Below are 27,118 nucleotides of genomic sequence, written 5' to 3'. Positions count from 1 at the left end.
CCAGGTGCCTGAAAGTTCCTTGTTTTGAATAACACATGGAAGAAAAGTAAAATAACCAACATAATAAAACAAAGAAGAACTAGGAAAGATACAATAAAGTAGAGGGGAGATATAATAAGGTAGATCTCATTAACATTATAAAGACTGTATTAAAACTTTTCCAGGACCTTTTTTTTTTTTTTTTTTTGCCAAAAGAAACCAAATAAAGAAAGAAAGAATAGCAGAGATTTTAATACACAAGGCATTTCAGGGCACTAAAATTTAGAAGAAAATAGTTGTTTAGTGAATTTAAGAGGAAAATGGACCATGCCAAATGCAATTGTTGAGAAGGATAGTTCCTACATTTGGATCAAGAAAACTTTTTTTTTTATCTGTGATTTTGTTTTTAATTATCTTAAACCTTATCACATAATATACAAATTTGTGCTGATGATAGATCTCCTTATTTTAACCCTTCTAACGAGTTGGCAAAAGCACCCTTACCAATTATTCATATATGGTATTTCCACAGCTGTGTCTTTGAATAGCTGTTTAGAAGACAAATCCTGAATTATAACTTAGTCTGACTTAGTAGAGAATTCACAAGCCAAATCTGCTGCTATATGTTGTCACGCTGAATTTTAAAAGCATCTGACCTTACAGATCATCTATAAAATGTGAGAAGTGTTAAATATCCTTTATTTAATATTAAACATAAACCACACTAAAATGCCTTTCATTAAGCAAAAGGCAACATTTTAGATGCAGGGAATTTTAATTAAATTGGCATAATTAAGACCAAAAAGATAAAGTGGACACTGCCAGCTTATCTTCAACTCTTGCCTTCAACAGGCTAACAAACACAACTTGAAATACAGCTAAGTCTTGCTGGTTCTGAGACAGTGAAGGGATTTCTTCAGTATTTAACTATATTAATATAACCAGTTATATAAATCTAAATATAAAACCAATCTCCAGAAGTTTAGAGATGGCATTTACCATCTTTGTGAAAAGCTGAACATTACTAATCAATTCCAATCATATTTTTAGAAGGGGAAAACAGTGACAGCACTTGCTGAACCAGAATTACTATCGAAGTTCAAAAAGCCAATCATATTCATTTAACCACAAGCCAATCTTATTTAAATCAGGACTGTCCAAAAGAAATATTCTATCAGTCATTCCTGATCTGAATTCTGGTGTATGAGGTCAATTTAAATATGGTACACATAAAAAAAAAAGTCATGAGACATTTTTATTTTGCAATAAATAAGACAATTATTGATCAGAAAAACTAATTTTTTCTTTCAGAAAATGACAGGTGAATTTCTAAGAACAAATATCAGTCCATGCTGGAAAGAGGTAATGTGTTGTTTTTTTTTTTTTTTCTTCAAATAACATAAACTAGGTGGACAAAGGTTGTATATACCACAGGACTTGAAGTTCTTCATTGTTTTTGTTTGTCTTTGCCTTACTATTAATGAACAGGCTTTGTAATTCTCTTATGTCAATCCTATTACTTGTTTAGAGCTATTTCTGCAAGGGTCATCAATATTCAAGGATCTTAAATCTGAGCTTAAACCTATCCAAGTTCAAGTGGAGTTCAGTAAACAGGCTGCTCATCCACTGAACATAATCAAGGATACCAGGCACAGAAAACCAAACTGTGAGTCTGCAGGTAGTTTTCTTGGTGTAATTTTTAAAATTTTACATTAGGGGAAAGAATAATGATTTCACTGTTCATGTATATGGTGTGTTCTTTTGAAATATTTCAAAGTAACATTAAGTAATGACTTATCTAACTATAAAGACAAATTCTGGGTATCTTTCCCTCTTAAAGAGATTTGCACTAGTCATCTTCACTAATGTAAATTCTGTGTAAAAACATCATTTTGAGTCTGATATTCTAGACAATTAAAATAAAACCGTGAATAGGGAATTAATTGTGAAATTTAAAATTCTTCAGTCCTCCCTTTGAGTGAAGAGAGAATTGAAGGAGAGAAAGGATGAGTCCTTGCACTTCGTATTTGGAGATTTGACTCCAAAGCTGTGAAAGGAGTATTATATTCAGTGCTAAGGCACTCTCAGACTTGGAACCAGGCACTTAACCAGTTGTGTGTTCTTGTTGTTTTATTTAATATTACATTTTTGGTTTTTTGGTGTGTTTTTTTTATCTTGAAAGTGGGGATAATAATGTCTGTTTCAGGTTACTTCAAAAATTTAATGGCACAGAAATAATATTTTTAAAAGAAAAGTACAGGGAGTTTGTTGATATTTAATAAATTAAATGAAAATTTTCTTTTGATTGATTTTATATTTCTTCTATTTTTGCCTTACTGTGGAGGTGATTATGATTACTAATAAACTTTACAGTTTGCATCATGAAAATTAATGAAGTAAAATTTTCCCACTATTTTGCCATGAATATTTTTATTAACTGCAAAAATAGCTTTTAACTACAGCATCCATTTTAAATGATATATATTTTTGGCCATTATACATGCTACTTAGAATCACCTAACATTAAAGCTAAAAAAAAATCTGAGAGATCACCTAACTAATCATGGCAATATTATGCCTAAATATTCTGTTTTTAAACTGCATTTGACATTATATAAGTTGCCAAAATATATATGAGTCATTCATGAAAATGTCTATAGTGAAATTATAACAATAGTTGCTAAAATAAGTGTATTTAGAAGATACAGAGATATTCAAAATAAGATATCTGCTCTGAATTTCCAGCAAGATTCTGACATTTCTATTTGCTTCCAAACAATTAAGACATGTCTGTATGTAGTAAGAGTAAACCTGAATAGGTTAATGTCTTTTTCTTTTATTAGGAGCAAGAATTCAGTTATACTTTGGAAGCTTATCTTTTCCCAGAATATTTGTAACTGATGATACTGGTAGACAAATAGAAGACTGCTATCTGTTATGCATTCCTGACATACAAATCATTTAAAAGGCTCCTAACATCTTCCACCTGTCCAGTCTCATTTGTTGAAAAAAGCAAAACTACTTGAGAAGAGTAGGAGCCAAGAAAACATTCTATATGCTCTGCAGTGTCTTATATCAAGGTTTCTATCACAGTTCTTCTATCCAAGTTGTTATGAACTTTAGATACTAGGGAGGGTAAAGATAATAAAGGGATGTTTTCAACAGTATCAAGGGGTGTGTTTTATATGTAAAGGAAAGAAAACTAACATTTGCTTAATGTCAACCACTTGCTCTGCATTAATTTGTTACAGCCATTCTGAGGATGGTGTGTCCTATAATCCATTCATAATTCTGGGGATTTACTTTTAAAGAAAATTCTCATGATGATAAAAAAAAAATGTAAAAATTGACCTAACCCAAAATTAACAACTAAAGGTGGCAACAGAAATCCCGAATTTTGTGACTATCTCTGTAAAGTCCTCCTCCATTAAACAACTGAAATTCAGAAAATATATATAAACCACTATGACATAAATACTAAATGGAAAATCAAATTTAAATCACCACCTGCCATTTCCCACTTATGCACATATTTTTAGAAAACCTTCTTACTATTGTTTTCAAGCAATTTCATGTACATTTTATTAGCCTGTATGTCATGACTCCAAATTAACTTCCCCTTTAGTAATAAATCTCCCCATTCTTAAATGTCTTGTGAAAAACAGACCTTACTAGAAGCAAATCAAAATATTATGATAAAGGACCTTAGTCAGTAATAAGATAGGAAAATATAAAACAATTTTGAGATAAACGTACAATATATGTGTGACCATGTACACACACCCATACATACACACAGAGATATTCTTTCTGTGGAAGAGGTAATTAGGCATAAGCAGTGCATATATGCATGGATTCCTAAATAAAATTTATATTAATTTGACTACATCTATTATTAATTTTAAATATTTTATTTGAGTATTTTAAATTTTTAATTATTTACTAATTATCATTTTTGCTCAACTTCTATTAAGTTCCTACAACTAAATACTATACATTTTACATAATACATTTCATATCATTTAATCTTCACACAGTCTTTTGAAGTAGACACTATTATTACTCCTATTTTACAAACAAGAAAACTAAAGCACAGAGAGTTTTGTGATTTGCTCAAGGTCACACAGCCAATAACTGGCAGAGCAAGATTTGAACCCAAGTGTTAATGTGTTAATCATTATGCTATAATGTCACTTGGAAGCATTGTAATGCATGGTTCCTGCCCACAGGAAGCTTAGCTACTCCTCGGAGGAGAAGACATATATAAATAAATCAACTGGAGAGTAATTCAAAAAATTAACTGATCTAGTATGAGGCATAAAATTCCCTCTGCATTGATGTTGAACCTAAGATCATATGTCACTCTTAGTAAAAATCTCCAGTTCTCAAATCAATAAATAAAATAAAGGAGTGGATAGAGAAAGAAGAAATTATAGTTTGGGTGAAATCATTGGAGCTGTCTTTATGATTTGAGAGGTAATGGAGGTCTCCACAAACCTAGTAATAATTCCTATGAACTCCTAGATCATGGGTCTGTCAGACCTACTTGATGTGAAATTTCCAACCACTTTTTTTTAATAATAAGGGAAAAGCAGAACTGTTTTCTCTGGGAGTCCAATATGACATTGGGAAGACGGTCATGGCAAGGGTTAAAACATCTGACATCAATATATTAGCACTGGTGAGAACATTAGCCTGGCTTAGCTGATCAGATTAGTTCATAGTCACCTTGGAAAGCACAGGAGAACACAGACCTAAGGAGATGTATGGTTAGAGGTAGAAAAGGGTAGGACATGAAGCCCTGCAAGGCTGAGCAGCATACAGTGTGATACCCTTAATAAAGCACAGATCAAGACACAGAATCTTGGTTTCTATCAAAGTCAGTCAGTTAGAAAGAGACAAATAACATGATTTCACTCATATGTGGAATTTAAGAAACAAAATAATCATGGGGGAAAAAAAAGAGAGGCAAACCAAGAGATGAACTCTTTATTTTTTTTTAAGATTTTTTTTTTTTTGAGAGAGAGAGAAAGAGGATGTGCATGCACGCAGGGGGTGGGGGGTGGCAAAGAGAGAGGGAGAGAGAGAACTCTTCAGCAGGTTCCATGCCCAGTGCAGAGCCCAATGAGGGGCTCAATCTCACAACCTTGAGTTCCTGACCTGAGTCGCAATCAAGAGTCAGATGCTTAACTGACTGAGCCACCCAGGCACTCCAGAAAATAAATTTCTGCCTCAAAAGTCTATAGTATTTTGTTAAAACAGCCTGAGAAGACTAAGATACCAGGAAGCTATGTTTACATGTGATTTTTGACAAATAAAAAAATGGCAGACAGTTTGAAAGACTGAAGTGTTAGTTTTCAAATACATGCCACACATTGAAAAGATTTTTATACAAAACTTGGGCTACATAATAGCACTAAGAAGCAAACCGACTTAATTTTAGAAATTGATCTTAAAGATTGCTGAAACCATAGAACTGTCAATTCCATTTAAAAATTGAAATACCATTCTTTGAAGTATATAATTAACTTTTTTTCTATTTACTTATTTGACAAAGAGAGACACAGCGAGAGAGGGAACTCAAGCAGGGGGAGTGGGAGAGGGAGAAGCAGGCCTCCTGCCGAGCATGGAGCCCGATGCCTCCTGCAGAGCATGGAGCCCGATGCAGGGCTTGATCCCAGGACCCTGGGACCACGACCTGAGCCTAAGGCAGACGCCTAATGACTGAGCCACCCAGGCGCCCCTAAAATTAATTTTTAAGTAGTTGCTATGAGTCTGTGAGTGAAATATCTTACTTTGCTGCACAAATCTCCATACAGAGCTAAGTAAAATGTTTCCATAATTTTGCATTTTTAGTTTCAGTTTGATACATAATTGACACATTATTGCATATAAATGATGCAGAGACATAGGACTGATAATCATTTCTCAATCCACATGTATGACTGTCAAGAATTAACAGGAGACAAATCCATTTTGTCTTTTGTATCAACTTTCCAGAGTCATTATCAGTCATTTAGAATCTATTCAGATAACTAGAAATAAACAGACTCTTCTATTACATTCAGTATAAACTAACAGGGTTTAATCCGAAACAGAGAAATTTATCATTCAAATAATTACTATGTCAAGGACTTTGGGGACATGGCACCTTATTGATCTGTTATTTTTCATATTCTCATCTTGGTTTTAATGCTTATACAAAAAATTAGGTTGGTTTATTTGGTTACTTTATTCATTCATTACACATTTTATTGAGGAGATGACAGACTAGAAAAAAATAAGGATTTTTGAGATCTGAGAGTCAGAGAAATCCAGATTTGAAGTTCTGTGAGCTTTGGCATAGTAGTTCTGTGAGCTTTGGCAAGTCACTGAATCTCCTGAGGCCTGAGAATCCATGTCTGAAAAATGAAGATACTAATTTTGTGAGAACTACAAATAGTATGTACAAAGTACCTAGCACCCAGTAAGTTCTTTAAAAATGGCTGCTGTCATTTGTGGAGTAGTTACAACATGTGAAATAATTATAAGAAGACAATGATAAGTAAAAACTTGTTTCTGCCTCAGAAAAACTTACAGTAGTGGGGAAAAAGGAAAGTAAAAATAAGTCCTATAAAATTGTTGTGGATGCTAGGAGAAAAGTTAGTCTAGGGCACAGTGATGAGATGACCCCAGTCTTTGCAAAACTACCAGTAAACTACAACAGTTAGTATTGAAAGCAAAGCTCTTCTTCAGAGCACTGAGAATGTACAAGTCAATTTTAAACTAGATATTCTGATTAGATCAGATCAACATATTTAAGATGATTAACAGATGTCATCATCACAGTATCACGTGAACAAGGATAATAACGATAATGAAATATTCTAGGGGTGGATTTTTTTTTTTAATTTTATTTACCTGACAGAGAAAGACACAGCAAGAGAGGGAACACAAGCAGGGGGAGTGGGAGAGGGAGAGGCAGGCTTCCCACTGAGCAGGGAGCCGGATGTGATGCGGGGCTCGATCCCAGGACCCCAGGATCATGACCTGAGTCAAAGGCAGATGCTTAATGACTGAGCCACCCAGGAGCCCCAGAGTTGAGGTTTTTAAAGAGTATTTTAAAACTAATGTTTAAGAATTAGTCTAATGTTAATGTGGTTAACTAATGTTGTTAATGTAGTTAACTAATGGTTTTGTTATAACTAACGTTAAACTAATGTTTAAGAATTTTACTCACTTCCTATTCTAGATCATCACTATTATGTTTGAAACAGAAACTACAAGTAGGATCATTTAAAATTGTCTCATATTATTTCATAGTAAGTAAAAACCATGGTTGGGAGGTGTTAGAGTTTTAAGGGCAAAGTTTGAGGAATGTTATCCCATATCAGCCATTATTTTAAATTACAATTAAAACCCAACACTAAGAGGAAAATAAAACCCTAACCTGGCAGAATTATGTTTTATTTTATTATTTTTTAATTTTTTAAACTATATGTCTCATCAACATTAACTTTTTACTTTTGCCTTTAAAAGAGTTTTTTAGTAACCTTTTAAATGAATGATATTCTGTCAAAATCATCTAAATATAATTTTTACTTAACACAGATCTTGTTAACTGAAACAGTATTATAACTGTCTAAAATCAAGAAGGAACAACAACATCGATTTTTATAATATATAAGGTGGAAAATGCAATAATGGCTGAACCACAGTAAATCTTAGGTGGAATTTTCTGTCTTCTTGCCCTTCTTTATCACCAGTTTCCAAGCACACACAGATGTATTTACTATCACCCAAAGTCTTTAATAATCTTATTGTTATTTTAAATCCTTTAACCTAAAGCAGACATGGAATTTTTTAACCACTAATAATACCATTGCAAACCAAATGTTGATCATTTTTTTATTTTTTTAGATTTTATTTATTTATTCATAAGAGACAGAGACAGAGAGGCAGAGGGAGAAGCAGGCTGCCCGCTGAGCAGGGAGCCCAATGCGGGACTCGATCCCAGGACCCCGGGATCATGACCTGAGCCGAAGGCAGATGCTTAACCATCTGAGCCACCCGGGCGCCCGATCATATTTTTTAAGTGACTGTTAACACTATATGTACAAACATAAAAGATACATTTTTTATTTTATTTTACAGACTCACACACATAGCATTTACCATGTGTCTGGATCTAAGCACCTTCCAAATACTAATTCAATTAATTTTAGGATACTAATGCTAATTTTTTTAAAGATAAAAGATTTGAGAAAATCCAAAAACACCAAAGTGAGGTGATGACAGGGGATATTAACAGATCAAAAACACTAATAGCTAATTATACTCAAGTTGTGTCTTCCTCTGCAGAATCTTCAAGCAGTGCCAGCAAATATGCCTCATGTTTCAATATGTATCTTCCAATTTGTTTTTCTGTTGACTAGTTCCCCTAGTAGTAAACAGTAGTAAATTTCACCAGTCTTTTACTCTAACTCAAATGAAGGCATTAGGTAAAAATGGACTTTGTTTTTTTTTTGTTTTTTTGTTTTTTTGCGAGAGAGAATGAGAGAGAGCATGAGAGGGAGGAGGGTCAGAGGGAGAAGCAGACTCCCTGCTGAGCAGGGAGACCGATGTGGGACTCTATCCCGGGACTCCAGGATCATGACCTGAGCCGAAGGCAGTCGCTTAACCAACTGAGCCACCCAAGCGCCCAAAAATGGACTTTGTTTTTTACTAACTAGACAACCCAGCTGACTTAAGTCTTAGTATTTGTGAGTGCCATACTAGAAGAGTTTTGTTCTTCATGTAATTCATAGCCCAGGAAAATACCTGGCACATAGTCTATTCTTTTTTTAAATTATTTTATTTTTTAAATGTAATTTAATTTTATTATGTTATGTTAGTCACCATACAATACATCATTAGTTTTTGATGTAGTGATCCACGATTCCTTGTTTTCATATAACACCCAGTGCTTCATGCAGTACGTGCCCTCCTTAATACCCACCATTGGACCAACCCATCACCCCACATCCCTCCCCTCCAAAACCCTCAGTCTGTTTCTCAGAGTCCATAGTCTCTCATGGTTCGTCTCCCCCTCTGAGTCCCCCCCCTTCATTTTTCCCTTCCTTCTCCTAATGTCCTCCATGCTATTCCTTATGTCCCACAAATAAGTGAAACCATATGATAATTGACTTTCTCTGCTTGACTTATTTCACTTAGCATAATCTCCTCTAGTCCCATCCATGTTGATGTAAAAGTTGGGTATTCATCCTTTCTGATGGCTGATTAATATTCCATCGTTTATATGGACCACATCTTCTTTATCCATTCATCTGTTGAAGGGCATCTCGGCTCTTTCCACAGTTTGGCTATTGCGGACATTGCTGCTATGTACATTTGGGGTGCATATGGCTCTTCTTTTCACTACATCTGTGTCTTTGGGGTAAATTCTTAAGATATATTAATTGAATCAATGAATCAGGTTTTTCCCAAGTAATGGGAATGTCTTTTCAGTAAAGGGATTCTTTGAAATTGGCAAAACTCTTATTGAAAAATAGAATTTTTTTCTACTAGATTGCTAACTAGGGTGGCAAGAAGCAAGCTATGCTTCTTTTTCTTCAACATTTGAAATAAAATTATTTTTAGATATTCTTTTTTTTAATATTTTATTTATTCATTTGAGACACAGAGATACAGGGAGAGAGAGAGAGAAAGCATGAGCAGGGAGAGAGGCAGAGGGAGAGGGAGAAGCAGGCTCCTTGCTGAGCCAGGAACCCGATGTGGGGCTCGATCCCAGGACCCTGGGATCATGACCTTGAGCTGAAGGCAGACACTTAACCATCTGAGCCAACGAGGTGCCCCATTTTTAGATATTCTTAATGTACTTATTGTGTATTTATTATATTTATTGTGAATAGTAGCTACTCCAAATTAACTCTCAACTCTTGCAAAAAAAGAAAAGAGGCTGGCTTGTGTTTCTACTTTTTTGGGGACTAAACAGCTACCGAAGTTACCAAAAAGTTTCCATTACTTTTTTCTGTAGTGTTCTTTTGGAGCAAACTAATAATATTCATTTTCCTTAGATACAAAAATTATTTTTAAGTAATTGCAATAATTAATTAGGTAGCTTGTTTTTTTTTTAAATATAATGTTTATTTATTTATTTATTTTAAAGTAAGCTCTACACCCGGTGTGGGGCTTGAACTCATGACCCTGAGATCAAGAGTCACATGCTTGAGGTACCTGGGTGGCAGAGTTGGTTAAGTGTCTGACTCTTGGTTTCAACCCAGGTCATGATTTCAGGGTCATGAGATCAAGCCCCATATTGGGCTCCATGCTCATTGAAGAGTCTGCTTAAGATTCTCTTGCCCTTTCCTTCTTCCCTTTCCCCCACCCCCCAAAAAAGAGAGAGTTGCATGCTCTACTGACTGAGCCAGGCAGGCACGCCTCAAGTAGCTTTTTTTTTTTTAAAGATTTTATTTATTTGAGAGAGAGAGTGAGTGAGAGAGAGAGCATGAGCTTGGGGAATCAGAGGGAGAGGGAGAAGCAGACTCCCTGCTGAGCAGGGAGCCCAACACAGGGCTGGATCCCAGAGCCCTGGGACCATGATCTGAGCCGAAGGCAGATGCCCAACTGACTGTGCCACCCAGGTGTCCCTTAAGTAGCTTGTTTTAACCAACATTTACTTATTTCTATTTTCCTTTATTTTCATTTTCCTTTATTCTTTTTCATTACTAAATCCATTCAACTTTAATATTCTTTATTACATTTATAGTTACATAAATATTGTGTAATAAATTGGTATTCCCTTGTCAGCTTTTTAAAAATGGCTCAAACCGTTTATTTTGTTTATATTCCCTCTTTTACATGAACATGAGAAAGATACATGATTTAAAATCTATATCTACAGTCTCCAAGAGCTCTTGACAGTCTTTTCTTAAAAGCCTTTTCTTGAGGGGGGGAGGAGCAAGATGGCAGAGGAGTAGGAGACCTAAATTTCGTCTGGTCCCAGGAATTCAGCTAAATAGGGATCAAATCATTCTGAACACCTACAAACTCAACAGGAGATTGAAGAAAAGAATAGCAGCAACTCTGAACAGAAAAGCAATCACTTTCTGGAAGGTAGGACATCTGGAGAAGTGAATCCGAGGCTATATTCGGGAAGATAGACAGTGGGGGAGGGGGCCTCCATCAGCCTCTACCGGCAAGTGATAGAGCAGCAGAGCACAAAACCGGAACTTTTAGAAGTCGGTTCTGCTGAGGGACATCACTCCAGTGGCTGAGCGGGGGGTGGAACCCTCGCTGGGACAGTGTGGTCTCAGGACCCTCGGGGTCACAGAAAGACTGGGGGTGCCTGAGTGCGGCAGAGCTCCCAGGTATCGGAGCAGGGAAGCTGGCTGCAGAGACAGAGCCGAGGAGTGGGCTCTCTGCTCGGGGTTGCCATAAACCATGATCCATGGCACTGTTGGGCCACTCCTCTTCCAGCAGGGACCCAACAAGCGGCAGATCCGGGGAGACTCCCCTTCCTCCCCTGGGAGGAGTGGTGTGGGAGCACACTGCAGGAATCTGCTGGGTTTGGAGACTCCACAAGGGGTCATGTGCCAGAGTTAGAAATGCTCGGTCACAGGCCGGGTGAGCACAGTGTGGCTGGAGACTGGGGAGACAGGAGTGATTGCTTCTCTCCGGGGGCTCACTGAGGAGTGGGGTCCCGACTCCTCGGCTCCACTGGAGCGGAGATTGGGAGGCTGCCATTTTCACTCTTGGCCTCCAAAGCTGTACGGAAAGCTTGCAGGGAACAAAAGCTCCTGAGAGCAAACCTGAGCAGATTACTTAGCCTGGACCTGGCAAGGGTGGGGCAATTCCGCCTCCAGCAAAGACATTTGAGAATCACTGCAACAGGCCCCTCCCCCACTCCCCCAGAAGATCAGCAAGAACAGCCAGCCAAGACCAAGTTTACCAATCAATGATAATGGCAGAACACAGCACTAGGCGAATACTGCACATAGAATTCATGGCTTTTTTCCATGATTCTTTAGTCTTTCAAAATTAATTTTTTTAATTTTCTTTTTCTTTTTTTTTGAATTTTTCTTTTTCCCTTTTCAACCAACATCTTATCAATCCTTTTTTTAAAAAATCTTTTTTATTTTTCATTTTTAGAGTCATATCCTATCCCTTCATAGTAGTTAACCTTATTTTTGGTATATATATATATAAGTTCTTCTGTCTTTGAAATTTTGGGATACAGTTTCTTCTAACAGACCAAAATATACCCTAAATCTCTAGTGTATGGCTTTGTTCTAGTCTCCTGCCTGATCATATTGTCTCCCTTTTTTTTTTAATACTCTTCTTTCTTTTTTTACCAACTTCTTATCTTACCAATTCCTTTTATAAAATCCTTTATAATTTTCATCTTTACAATCATATTCCATCCCTTCATCATATTTACCTTTATTTTTGTACATATATAAGCTTTTCTTTCTTTAAACTTTTGGGAAGCACTTTTTTCTAACAGACCAAAATATGCCCAAAATATAGTGTGTAGCACTGATCAATGCGCCTGATCATATCTGATCATATTCTGTTTTGTTTGTTTGTTTGTTTGTTTATCTTTTTCTTTTTTTTTCTTTTTTTTTTCTTTTTTTCTTTCTTTCCCTTTCTTTCCCCCTGGTTTCAGGTCTCTTCTGATTTGTTTAGTGTATATTTTTCAGGGGTCATTGTTATCCTGTTAGCATTTTGTTCTCTCATTCATCTATTCTCCTCTGGACAAAATGACAAGACAGAAAAAATCACCTCAAAAAAAAGAACAAGAGGCAGTACCGACTGCCAGGGACCTAATCAATACAGACATTAGTAAGATGTCGGAACTGGAGTTCAGAATGACGATTTCAAAGATACTAGCTGGGCTTAAAAAAAAGCATGGAAGATATTAGAGAAACCCTTTCTGGAGAAATAAAAGAACTAAAGTCTAACTAAGTCGAAATCAAAAAGGCTATTGAAGAGCAATCAAAAATGGAGGTTCTGCTAGGATAAATGAGGCAGAAGAGAAAATCAGTGATATAGAAGACCAAATGATGGAAAATAGAGAAGCTGAGAAAAAGAGAGATAAACAACTACTGGATCACAAGGGCAGAATTCGAGAGATAAGTGATACCATAAGACGAAACAATATTAGAATAATTGGGATCCCAGAAGAAGAAGAAAGAGAGAGAGGGGCAGAAGGTATAATGGAGCAAATTATAGCAGAGAACTACCCTAGTTTGGGGAAGGAAACAGGCATCAAAATCCAGGAGGCACAGAGAACCCCCCTCAAAATCAATAAAAATAGGTCAACAACCCAACATCTAATAGTAAAACTTACAAGTCTCAGAGACAAAGAGAAAATCCTGAAAGGAGCTTGGGACAAGAGGTCTGCAATCTACAATGGTAGAAACATTAGATTGGCAACAGATCTATCCACAGAGACCTGGCAAGCCAGAAAGGACTGGCATGATATATTCAGAGCACTAAATGAGAAAAAGATGCAGCCAAGAATACTATATCCAGCTAGGCTGTCATTGAAAAATAGAAGGAGAGATAAAAAGCTTCCAGGACAAACAAAAACTAAAGGAATTTGCAAACAAGAAACCAGTCCTACAAGAAATATTGAAAGGGGTTCTCTAAGCAAAGAGTGAGCCTAAAAGTAATAGAGACCAGAAAGGAACACAGACAATATACAGTAACAATCACCTTACAGGCAATACAATGGCACTAAATTCATATCTTTCAATAGTTACCCTGAGTGTAAATGGGCTACATGCCCCAATCAAAAGACACAAGGTATCAGATTGGATAAAAAAACAAGACCCATTGATACGCTGTCTGCAACAGACACATTTTAGACCCAAAGACACCCCAAGATTGAAAGTGAGGGGGTGGAAAACAATTTACCATGCTAATGGACACCAAAAGAAAGCTGGGATGGCAATTCTTATATCAGACAAATTAGATTTTAAACCAAAGACTATAATAAGAGAGGAGGAAGGACACTATATCCTACTTAAAGGGTCTATCCAACAAGAAGGTCTAACAATTGTAAATATCTATGCCCCTAACATGGGAGCAGCCAATTATATAACCAATTAATAACAAAAGCAAAGAAACACATCAACAACAATACAATAATAGTAGGGGACTTTAACACCTCCCTCACTGAAATGGACAGATCATCTAAGCAAAGGATCAACAAGGAAATAAAGACTTTAAATGACACACTGGAACAAATGGACTTCACAGATATATTCAGAACATTCCATCCCAAAGCAACAGAATACGCATTCTTTTCTAGTGCCCATGGAATATTTTCCAGAATAGATCACATCCTAGGTCACAAATCAGGTCTCAACAGGTACCAAAAGATTGGGATCATTCCCTGCCTATTTTCAGAACACAGTGCTCTGAAACTGGAACTCAATCACAAGAGGAAAGTCAGAAAGAACTCAAATACATGGAGGCTAAAGAGCATCCAACTAAAGAATGAATGGGTCAACCAGGAAATTAAAGAAGAATTTTAAAAATTCATGGAAACAAATGAAAATGAAAACACAACTGTTCAAAATCTTTGGGATGCAGCAAAGGCAGTCCTAAGAGGAAAGTATATAGCAATACAAGCCTTTCTCAAGAGATGAGAAAGGTCTCAAGTACACAACCTAACCCTACACCTAAAGGAGCAGGAGAAAGAACAGCAAATAAAGCCTAAACCCAGCAGGAGAAGAGAAATAATAAAGATCAGAGCAGAAATCAATGAAATAGAAACCAAAAGAACAGTAGAACAGATCAATGAAACTAGGAGCTGGTTCTTTGAAAGAATTAACAAGATTGATAAACCCCTGGCCAGACTTATCAAAAAGAAAAGAGAAATGACCCAAATCAACAAAATCATGAATGAAAGAGGAGAGATCACAACCAACACCAAAGAAATACAAACAATTATAAGAACATATTATAAGCAACTATATGGCAGCAAATTAGATAATCTGGAAGAAATGGATGCATTCCTAGAGCTGTATCAACTACCAAACTGAACCAGGAAGAAGTAGAAAACCTGAACAGACCTATAACCCCTAAGGAAATTGAAGCAGTAATCAAAAATCTCCCAACAAACAAGAGCCCAGAAGCCAGAATTCTACCAAACATTTAAAGAGAATTAATACCTATTCTTCTGAAACTGTCCCAAAAAATAGAAATGGAAGGAAAACTCCCAAACTTGTTTATGCGGCCACCATTACCTTGATCCCAAAACCAGACAAAGACCCCATCAAAAAGGAGAATTACAGAACAATATCCTTGATGAACATGGATGCAAAAATTCTCACCAAAATACTAGCCAATAGGATCCAACAGTACATTAAAAGGATTATTCACCATGACCAAGTGGAATTTATCCCTGGGCTGCATAGGTTGGTTCAACATCCACAAATCAATCAACGTGATACCATACATTAATAAAAGAAAGAACAAGAACCATATGATCCTCTCAATAGATGCAGAAAAAGCATTTGACAAAGTACAGCGTCCTTTCTTGATCAAAACTCTTCAGAGTATAGAGATAGAGGGTACATACCTCAATATCATAAAAGCCATCTATTAAAAACCTACAGCAAATATCATTCTCAATGAGGAAAAACTGAGAGCTTCCCCCGAGGGTCAGGAACATGGCAGCGATGTCCACTATGACCACTTCTATACAACATAGTATTGGAAGTCCTAGCCACAGCAATCAGACAACAAAAAGAAATAAAAGGCATCCAAATCAGCAAAGAAGAAGTCAAACTCTCACTCTTTGCAGATGATATGATACTTTATGTGGAAAACCCCAAAGACTCCACCCCAAAACTGCTAGAACTCCTACAGGAATTCAGTAAAGTGGCAGGATATAAAATCAATGCACAGAAATCAGTGGCATTCCTATACACCAACAACAAGACAGAAGACAGAAAAATTAAGGAGTCAATCCCATTTACAATTGCACCCCAAACCATAAGATACCTAGGAATAAATCTAACCAAAGAGGCAAAGAATCTGTACTCAGAAAACTATAGAATACTCATGAAAGAAATTGGGGAAGACACAAAGAAATGGAAAAACGTTCCATGCTCATGGATTAGAAGAACAAATATTATGAAAATGTCAATGCTACCTAGAGCAATCTACACATTTAATGCAATCCTTATCAAAATACCATCACCTTTTTTCAAACAAATGGAACAAGTAATCCTAAAATTTGTATGGAACCAGAAAAGATCCCAAATAGCCAGAGGAATATTGAAAAAGAAAAGCAAAGCTGGCGGCATCACAATTCCGGACTTCAAGCTCTATTACATAGCTGTCATGATCAAGACAGTATGGTACTGGCACTAAAACAGGCACATAGATCAATGGAACAGAATAGAGAGCCCAGAAATGGACCCTCAACTCTATGGTCAACTAATCTTCGACAAAGCAGGAAAGAATGTCCAATGGAAAAAAGTCTCTTCAACAAGTGGTGTGGGGAGAATTGGACAGCCACATGCAGAAGAATGAAACTGGACCATTTCCTTACACCACACACAAAAATAGACTCCAAATGGTTGAAAGACCTCAGTGTGAGACAGGAGTCCATCAAAATCCTAAAGGAGAACACAGGCAGCAACCTCTTTGACCTCAGCCGCAGCAACTTCTTCCTAGAAACATCACCAAAGGCAAGGGAAGCAAGGGCAAAAATGAGCTATTGGGACTTCATCAAGATAAAAAGCTTGTGCACAGCAAAAGAAACAGTCAACAAAACCAAAAGACAACCGACAGAATGGGAGAAGATATTTGCAAATGACATATGAGATAAAGGGCTAGTATCCAAAATCCATAAAGAACTTATCAAACTCAACACCCAAAGAACAAATGATCCAAACAAGAAATGGGCAGAAGACATGAACAGACATTTTTCCAAAAAAGACATCCAAATGGCCAACAGACACATGAAAAAGTGCTCAACATTGCTCAGCATCAGGGAAATCCAAATCAAAACATCAGTGAGATACTACCTCACACCAGTCAGAATGGCTAAAATTAACAAGTCAGGAAATGACAGATGTTGGCGGGGATGTGGAGAAAGGGGAACCCTCCTACACTGTTGGTGGGAATGCAAGCTGGTGCAACCACTCTGGAAAACAGTATAGAGGTTCTTCAAAAAGTTGAAAATAGAGCTACCATACAACCCAGCAATTGCACTACTGGGTATTTACCCCAAAGATACAAATGTAGGGATCAGAAGGGGTACATGGACCCCAATGTTTATAGCAGCAATGTCCACAATAGCCAAACTGTGGAAAGAGCCAAGATGTCCATCGACAGATGAATGGATAAAGAAGAGGTGGTATATATATACAATGGAATATTATGCAGCCATCAAAAGGAATGAAATCTTGCCATTTGCAATGATGTGGATAAAAATGGAGGGTATTATGCTGAGCAAAATAAGTCAATCAGAGAAAGACATGTATCATATGATCTCATCGATATGAGGAATTCTTAATCTCAGGAAACAAACTGAGGGTTGCCGGAGTGGTGGGGGGTGGGAGAGATGGGGTGGCTGGGTGATGATAGACATTGGGGAGGGTATGTGCTATGGTGAGTGCTGTGAATTGTGTAAGACTGTTGAATCACAGACCTGTACCTCTAAAACAAATAATATTATATGTTAAAAAAATTTAAAAAAGGAGATAGTATGAAGGGAAAAATGAAGGGAGGGAAATCGGAGGGAGAGATGAACCATGAGAGACTATGGACTCTGAGTAACAAACTGAGGGTTCTAGAGGGGAGGGGGCTGGGGGGATGGATTAGCCTGGTGATGGGTATTAAAGAGGGCACGTACTGAATGGAGCACTGGATGTTATACGCAAACAATTAATCATGGAACACTACATCAAAAACTAATGATGTAATGTATGGTGATTAACATAATAAACAAACCAAAAAAAAGCCTTTTCTTGTTCAAGTGGGTAAAATCAAATTGGCAAAGATCTTTGACAACCAGTGATTCTGGGTAGAGACTATAGTGATGGAAACAATAAAATTATGAGACCATAAAGTTATGCTGGGAGCAGATGTCAAAGCAAAAAAGGAATCAAGACAGAGAATTCTGGCTTACCATTTCATGCCTTGGGAAAGCACCAAACAAACCAAGTCCAAGCACAAATCAATAAAAAACTAAGATGGGACTAAAAGCATAAGTTGGATGACATCATTACCTAAACCTGACTGTAAGAAAGAGGCAAAGGGGAGAAGGTAAAGGAAGAAAGAGTAAAAAGATGGTATATCACTGTTAGTATATCCTCCCTGACTCGGAAATTTCAAAAAAAAATCACAACTATATGGACCCTTTAGGGAATGTGTTAGTATGTATAATAATAGAGTTTTCCAGATGATGGAAAGATAATTAAGTAAACAAGTTAGATTTATGTGAATGAAGAATAAATAAGTTCTATATCATGGCATCAATGAACTTCCTATGAATAAAATTCCATGTGCTTTTGGTAGATATTGTGACATATTTTAGCCAAAATTCTATAGGCATAGTTACTAATTGTTATCATTTGCTTGGTGGGTAACATCATCAAAACTTGCTTTATGGTATGGAGAGATGTTCTGGTGTTAGTTTTTGAATAGCATTGTTCCTTAGATCATTATTCTTTAATGTCAATTCAGAAAGGATTTGTCAAACCTTATTGAAAAAAATGACTCTATTACAGTATGTTAACTTTCATCTAGGTTCAAAGCCTTGCTCTACCACTTACTATGTGATCATAGATGGATAACTTAAACTCTCTGTCCTTCAGCTTCCTCAATTGTAAAATGGCATTAACAATTGTCCTTGCCAATATGGCTATATGAGAATTAAATGATTTTTGATACATAAAGTAATTGGAACAATGTCTGGCACAAAGTAAGTATTAACAGTAAGTATATAATTATTATTAATTTTTAAAATTGTGTTACACAAAATATTGGGATATAATTGTATGATATTTGGTAACAAAATAAAAAAATAAGTAATAAATAATGTTCACTAAGTACATAGACTTAAATTAAAGGCTTTTTAAGTAAAAACAAACTGCAAATTACATAAAATCTTTAGGTCAAAATATCTTTAATAATACAAACATTAAAGTAATGTCCTTTTACAAGGAGGCAGAAACATCCTAAACACCATCATTTAGTGAGAACTCTTAGCCTAGCATGGAACTTGGCAGCAGGAGAATAATAGGATATAATTATATATATTCTAGCATTCATCATTACTCCTTTGTTTATGCTATAGATTATATCAAATCTAAACCTAAAATGGAAGAAGCCAAAAGCCAAAGTTTGGAGGAAGACTTTGAAGGACAGGCCACACATACAGGTATGCAAATCCAAAGAAAAAAAAATCATTAAGTTAAAATTAAATGTGGATATCTCTAATGTTCTTACTGCCCTTATTGAGTATGAAATTTAAGTAATATCTTTGAATGGTTTGATGGAATCATCTAAAAAATATTTGAGTGGGAAAATTAATGTGAAATCAAATACTGTTAAAGTAGTTTTATTTAGATGTCAAAGAATGAGAAAAACACTAATTATTGAGAAATTCTTAATACCCAACTATCATAAGCCCTCTTCTACATTATAATTAAGCTCTTTCCTCTCTAATTTCCCTGACTATGATCTTTCCTTGCAATTGTAAACAATAGTAGACAAAAAGGTAAATAGTTTTTAATTTTAATTTTTTGAATCTGAAGAAAATAAAGAAATGATAAAACATTCTTAAATCAAATGGATTTCAGCATTCCTCTAGAAACACTGACTTCAATTCATTTCATCCAGAGCCTGTTTTCCTAATCTGTTAAATTGTATGGGACTGTATATATGCCACTACTGAGTTTAAAAATCAAATAGCATGTCAGTTTAAAAGTTTAGTTTGTACCTCTTAAGCCTCTTCATTTATTTTGTATACCTGCAACTAGAATAATATTGTATACCAACTATACTTCAGTTAAAAAATAAATAACATTAAAAAAATAAATAAAAATAACAGTTTAGGGTTTTTAACTCTATTGAATCTTATTAAACTAATATTTTCCCCTCTCTTTTAATAATACGAAATGGCCTCTTTAAATTTAGCCAAAGAGTTGAATGAATTCACATGAGTACTAGACAAAATGCATGGGAGTTCATTTTATTATTTTATTTTATTTTATTTTATTTTATTTATTTAAGAGAGAGAGCAAACATGAGCAGGGGTAGGGGCAGAGGGAGAGGGACAAGCCCGACTGCCCGCTGAGCAGAGAGCCCCACCTGGGCTTGATTCCAGGACCTGAAGATCATGACCTGAGCCAAAGGCAGATGCTTAACCAACTGAGCTACCCAGGTCCCCCAGGAATTCATTTTATAACAACAGTGTGAAGAGTACCTTTCTAAGTATGACAGAACCAAGAAACCATAGAGGAAGATTGATAAATTCAGCTATAAAAATGAGGGAGGGAGGGAAGGAAGGAAAGAAATGTCTGTTGCTAGGTCATCAGTAGCAAATTTCAAAAAACATTTGACAAACTGGGGGAAACCAGCTGCAATTCAATTGACAAAGGGTTAATTTCCTAATAAATACTGAAAGTTCCTACAAATCAATAAGAAAATTCACAACAATCAAATGGAGAAATGAACAAAAGTTAGGTCAGAAAAAAATAGCACTTATGGAGTTAGTACTATAGTGAGATACAGTTTTTTCACACTGTAAAAGCAAAAAGTTTAATAAGACACTTTGAAAAGAGGCATACTCATACATTACTGGTAGGAGTGTAAACTAGTACAACCTCCTTAAGAGTAGTTTAGCAATATCAAAATTAGAAATATATATACTTTTTGACCAAGTGATTCTAATACAATAACCTATAGATAGACCTGCATAGATAGAAAAAAATGTATGTGCAAGGTTCTTCACGCAGGATTATATATTATAGAAGAAATGGGGAAGCAACAATATACATCAACAAGAAACTTTTTCAAGTAAATGAATATCTACACAATGTAATACCATGCCTCCATTTTTTTAAAAAAAGGAAGAATCTCTTTATGCATGTATATGAAAAAAATCTCTGAGATATATTATGAATTAAGAAAAGCAAGGTGAGAAAAAGTGTAAAAAAAAACTTGTAAAAAAAAAGAGAGAAAAGATTCTCTTTTCTACACATATAAACACATGCAATGCATATTTTGTATAAACAGAAAACATATCTGGAAGATGAAGACAATACAAGTAAACAGAAAACAATGAATATAATTTTAATATAAGTAACTTTATATTAAAAGTATATATTAGATATTAGATAAATTAAGAAATTGTTAAGAAATATGTGGAAGAAAGAGAATACATCCACACATATAATATTAAAGGTATAGATATGGCTAATCTTTAGTGAAGGATATTTAAAACTCCATATTTCCAAGGATTTAGGCCTTCTAAGCACTTTTATCATTTACCAGGACAACTGAACATCTGAATTCCAGTTGGATCATCCTTGACTTAGTTTTTCCTAATCTGCAAATCCCATCCTCTCTCCATTTGTAAAAGGTTCTTAGAATCTTTTTTTTTTTTTTTTTTTGACAGAGAGAGACAGCAAGAGAGGGAACACAAGCAGGGGGAGTGGGAGAGGGAGAAGCAGACTTCCCACCAAGCAGGGAGTCTGATGCGGGGCTCGATCCCAGGACCCTGGGACCGTGACCTGAGCCGAAGGCAGATGCTTAATGACTGGGCCACCCAGGCATCCCAAAGATTCTTAAAAGGAATTGGATGATTATGTAATAATTTTCTTAAAGCCATTTTAGTTCTGTTATTTGAGGTCAGGTCTTCTCTAACTGGTTGTCTTGTATGTGATATTGTTGTTGTTTTCTGGATCTTGATATCACTTCAGTTTGTTTCCCCAATAATCTCAGTGTCCCTGTTAATAGTGTGATGCCAATTCTAGATTATTGCTGAAGCTTCCTTCTTATTTAATAAAAGTGCTATTTTTCTAAAATTCTAGTTCCCCTCTACATTCTAATGTTTTAATATCTTTACCCTCAAATTTTGCCAATAGTTGAAAGTATGTTATTTGTATTTTCATTAATGTAGATGTTTCAGAGAAATTCTTAGCCAAAACCCATTTAACAAGATTAATGTGGGAAAACATTTTTATGAGCAGGGCAGTCAGACATTTCTAGCCCAAACAAGATGTTTTTTATGATACAGAAGATGACAAGTCTATTCCAGTGATGATACTTACACAAATCTCAATTGTATAAATAGTTGTTTTGAAAATAGAGAGGGAAACGATTTGTTTTTTCTTTTATTCTAGGACCCAAAGGAGTAATAAATGATTGGAGAAAGTTTAAATTAGAGAGTGAAGACAGTGATTCAGTTCCACCTAGAAAGAAGGAGATTCTCAGACAAATGTCTTCTCCTCAGAGTAGAGATGACAAAGACTCAAAAGAAAGATTCAGCAGAAAGGTAAGGAAAAATCAATAGTAAATAACTTACAATGTGTTTTTAGTTTAAATGACTCTAAAGAATCACTTTAGAGATATAAAATAGATATATTTCAAAAATATTTATTATAATATTGTTTATGTTGGCAAAAAAAAAAAAAAAACCCAGGAAATGGAGTAAATACCTGTGAAGGTATTCCATATTTAAAAATGTATAGCAGCGGGCGCCTGGGTGGCTCAGTTGGTTAAGTGACTGCCTTCGGCTCAGGTCATGATCCTGGAGTCCCTGGATCGAGTCCCGCATCGGGCTCCCTGCTCGGCAGGGAGCCTGCTTCTGCCTCTGACCCTCCCCCCTCTCATGTGCTCTCTCTCTCTCATTCTCTCTGTCTCAAATAAATAAATAAAATCTTTAAAAAATAAAAAAAATTTAAAAAAATGTATAGCAGCTATTAAAAGAATGAGTTATAAATACATGAGCTGACTTACAGGCAGTTCTGTAAAATGAGAAAACAAGATAACGGAGTATTTTAGGTTATATGATGATCCCATTCTCTAGAGCAAAGGGAAAAAAAATACACATCACTGTATATGTTTTTACACTTATATAATTATATGAACAATATGTGGAAGTTTGGAAAGACACTCACCAACTTGACAATATTGGTTATTTAGAAGGGTGGGATTGATTGAAAGATCTCAACTTCCTTTTTCCAAATAGGAAAAAGAAGGTAAGAAGAATAAGCCACATATTTTTAAAGGTATCATGATTTTTTTAAAGCAGAATTTTAAAAAACTCACTTATTTACTTGTTATATAATGTGTATGTCCATGTGCTATGTCAAAATATGTAAATGGAGATTATCTCAGAGTATTAGAGTGGTGAAATTTCACTATTTATTTACTTTCTTCCTTTAGCTTTTAACCCATTTTTGAATCCTTATAATTATGCGTTATTTATATAACAATAATAACATGCGTTATTTATATAACAATAATAACAACAATCATATTAATTTAAAACCCATTAAGTGACTTCCATTGTGGAGTAAATCACTTTAGTGGGTTATTTATCTCCAAACCAATGCGTATGAGTTGTATATTGATTCTCAACAGACAGACTACATCAGAAACATCAAGATCTTGTTTCCAGATTTGGGTTCCTTCACTGAGACACTATGTGATATAGATGAGACAATTAAATTTTCCCATCTGAAGAATTGCAACAACACATCCTCTCTTTGTTTTAAAGAGATGTGAAGAGAAAATAAATGTAAAAGTATTTGAAACATGTAAAATGCCATACAAATGAGAGACATTATGATTATTAAAGGTGTTGTACAGGTTAAGCTTGAGAAGTGTATCTGAATGCCTAAATGCCTGAATATATGAACGGAACAAATTCTCACAAATGCATATGTAAATCAATATTATAATATTGATATAATATCTGTATGATTCAGTCTGTTAAATTAACAGAACTATGGTAGCAACTTAAAAATTATAGAAAATATTTAACATTTTTTAGGATTAAAACAAATAAAATTGAGAATTATCTTAAAGCAAAAAAGTAATATGACAGGAAAAAGAATAAGGACATTAGAAAAACAAATATAAGAGGCAGAAATGAGAAGGAATTAATGAAAGCACCAGATATTTCTACTTAACCTGAATCTTAGTATCATCTATAAAATGAGAGTAATAATACCTACCTCATAGGTTTATTGTGAGGATTAAGTAAAATAATCTATGGAAAGTGCCTAAGACATAATAGATTTTCCATAAATACTAGTTTCTTGCCTTCTCAATTCTCCTCCACTTTAAAAATTATCAGCAGTTGCTGTTTGAGAGGCTACTTGATGGCAAAGCAGCAGCGAATCCAACTTCTGTGATTCTGGGTGGCTCCACGTCTCTCAATCATACTATGTCCCACATTGTTCCTTCATATATATGTACATACACATGTATACATACATATATATATGTATTTTGGTGGAGGAGGAGAGTGTTTAGCATTCTATGGAATAAGTTAATAATGGTGTAGCTATTAAAAAAGGCTCTGTAGGTACTTTTACACTCTAGCTGCAGTGGAAAGTAGCTGTCTTGGAAGATGGAAGTCTTTTCTCACTTTAGCCTAAACCAGTAGCTAAGAATCACCTGAAGGGCTCATTTAAAGATGGCTCACTCAGCCTCATACATATAAGTTCTAATTCAGTAGATCTGGGTCGTGCTCCAAAATTTGCCTTTCCCAGAATTTCTCAGGTGCTGCTGTTGCTGCTGACCCAGCATTAACCTCTTGAATGATCTTATGAACAGCAAATAATAGTAAAAGCTGTCTTGCTTGAATTCTATCCCATATATTCCAAAAAGTCAGTAAGTGATAAGATATCATCTTTTTTTTCTTTTTAAAGATATAATCTTTTAAAGAACTTTTGTGGAGGAGACACTAATATTTAAAGGCATTTGTTGGGGACACATTTAAATTATGTGTGTATACTCTTTTTATTTTTTAGGAAAGCCACTCCAGAGTAGACCCTGCTGGGATTTTTTTCACCCAAAGTGATGGGTAGCTAACTGGCACATTTTTTACTGAGATTGTGACCATCTCGTGGCTCAACTATATTTAGTAATATTTAGGCATGCATTTAATCATGCAATAATTACTGAGCTCCCATTTTATGCCAGACACTATAGCAGATAGTGAAGAGAGATGAATGATACAAAATTCCTGCCCCATGGGACATGTCAGTTATAAAAACTATTATGAGGGCGCCTGGGTGGCTCAGTCGTTAAGCATCTGCCTTTGGCTCAGGTCATGATCCCAGGGTCCTGGGATCGAGTCCCACATCGGGATCCCTGCTTGGCAGGGAGCCTGCTTCTCCCTCTCCCACTCCCCCTGCTTGTGTTCCTGCTCTCGCTATCTGTCAAATAAATAAAAATAATAATAATAATAACTATTATGAAATAAATAAATATATAACACAATGTCAGATAGTGTTTGTTGTTATGAAGAAAAATAAACCAATATAAGGAATAGAAAGCATGGTATGGGGACTCTTTTAGGTAGTATAATCAAAGAAGGTAATATTTGAACAAAGGCTTGAATGTGGTGAAGAAGGAAAAGGCCTTCACATCAGGAGTGAGGTAGGATGGTGGGGAGAAAACAGTAAATGCAAACTTTTTGAGTTGAGAATAGGTTTGGTATGTCTAAAGATTATAAATTACTGGGGGCGCCTAGGTGGCTCAGTTGGTTAAGCATCTGCCTTCAGCTCAGGTCATGATCTCAGGGTCCTGGGATGGAGCCCTGCATAGGACTCCTGCTCAGTGGGAAACCTGCTTCTCCCTCTCCCTCTGCCCCTCCTCCCTGCGTGTGCATGTGCGTGCTCCCTCTCTCAAATAAATAAAATCTTTAAAAAAATTTTTAAAAGAATATAAATTTCTGACCAAATTATCTCTATCATTTCTTTTGTTTATTTCTAGATGAGCATTCAAGAATATGAATTAATTCACAGGGACAAAGAAGATGAAAATTGCCTTCGTAAATATCGTAGACAATGTATGCAGGATATGCACCAGAAGCTGAGTTTTGGGCCTAGATATGGGTTTGTGTATGAGTTGGAAACTGGGGAGCAATTCCTGGAAACCATTGAAAAGGAGCAGAAAATCACCACAATTGTTGTTCATATTTATGAAGATGGCATTAAGGGTTGTGATACTCTAAACAGTAGCTTTACATGCCTTGCAGCTGAATACCCTATAGTCAAGTTTTGTAAAATAAAAGCTTCTAATACAGGTGCGGGGGACCGCTTTTCCTCAGATGTACTCCCCACACTGCTCGTCTACAAAGGTGGGGAACTCATAAGCAATTTTATTAGTGTTACAGAACAGTTTGCCGAAGAATTTTTTGCTGGGGATGTGGAGTCTTTCCTAAATGAATATGGGTTACTACCTGAAAGAGAGATACATGCCCTAGATCAGACCAATATGGGAGAAGATACTGAATAAAGAGTCATTATGTCAACATCTCATATTTCTCCTTTACAAGTTGAATATTGATTTTGGTAGTATCCATATTCCTTTAGAGAACACCAAGTATGGCCATGGTTATTTTAATTTGTGAGAAAAAAAAGATTGACGCTAAAATTATTTTATTAGCATTACTTAAATGAATAGAAGGTTTTACTACAAAATATTGTAGTCTTCAGCAATATGTTAGTAGACAAAGAGGGTATGAATAATATTGTGACAGTTTTCAAAAATCCCTTTCAAGTTATGTGTTGGCTTTTTTACTCCTTGTTTTTTCCTCAGTGGTATTATTTGGACTTTTCAAATTACATTATCAATCATAATTTTGCTTGTGTGATAAGAATAAAGTCTCATGAGGAAATAAGTTTTCTATTTGAAGTCTATTCTTTCTCAAGTACTACATTATCAAGGCCCTAAAAACATTACATAACCCAAAATACAAAAAAAAATAATCATTCAGTAAGATATCTTACATTATATATATATATAAAATCATTCAGTAAGACACATTATATATATATATATATATATCTTATAAGAAACTTAGAAACTTTGTGTCACATTAAAGTTTTTAAAAAAAGGTAGTATTTTTTTTTAAATACAACCTCAGAAGTTAACCTTATTTAGGAAA

At 35.4% G+C, this 27,118-nt stretch overlaps 1 protein-coding gene across 1 annotated transcript; it reads left to right on the top strand.

The window, feature by feature from the left end:
- Positions 1 to 1,593: 1,593 nt before the first annotated feature.
- Positions 1,594 to 26,851, top strand: PDC (phosducin). The gene is made up of 4 exons (XM_021682593.2): positions 1,594 to 1,645; positions 19,283 to 19,366; positions 22,335 to 22,486; positions 25,942 to 26,851. The coding sequence occupies exons 2-4, from the start codon at positions 19,306 to 19,308 to the stop codon at positions 26,464 to 26,466; spliced, it is 738 nt and encodes a 245-aa protein (XP_021538268.1). The 5' UTR covers positions 1,594 to 1,645; positions 19,283 to 19,305; the 3' UTR covers positions 26,467 to 26,851.
- Positions 26,852 to 27,118: the final 267 nt, after the last annotated feature.

This window comes from Neomonachus schauinslandi, chromosome 6, assembly GCF_002201575.2.
Source record: "Neomonachus schauinslandi chromosome 6, ASM220157v2, whole genome shotgun sequence".
In the NCBI taxonomy this organism is placed as follows: domain Eukaryota; kingdom Metazoa; phylum Chordata; class Mammalia; order Carnivora; family Phocidae; genus Neomonachus; species Neomonachus schauinslandi.
Note: the sequence above shows the minus strand (reverse complement) of the source record. Positions and strands in the feature narration are given on the sequence as shown.

Bases quoted from the DNA above. Each gene is read 5' to 3' on its own strand.
- PDC (XM_021682593.2), top strand. From the start codon at position 19,306: ATGGAAGAAGCCAAAAGCCAAAGTTTGGAGGAAGACTTTGAAGGACAG. The intron at 19,367-22,334 runs GTATGCAAATCC...CTTTTATTCTAG, and splicing joins AGGACAGGCCACACATACAG to GACCCAAAGGAGTAATAAAT. The intron at 22,487-25,941 runs GTAAGGAAAAAT...GTTTATTTCTAG, and splicing joins AAGAAAGATTCAGCAGAAAG to ATGAGCATTCAAGAATATGA.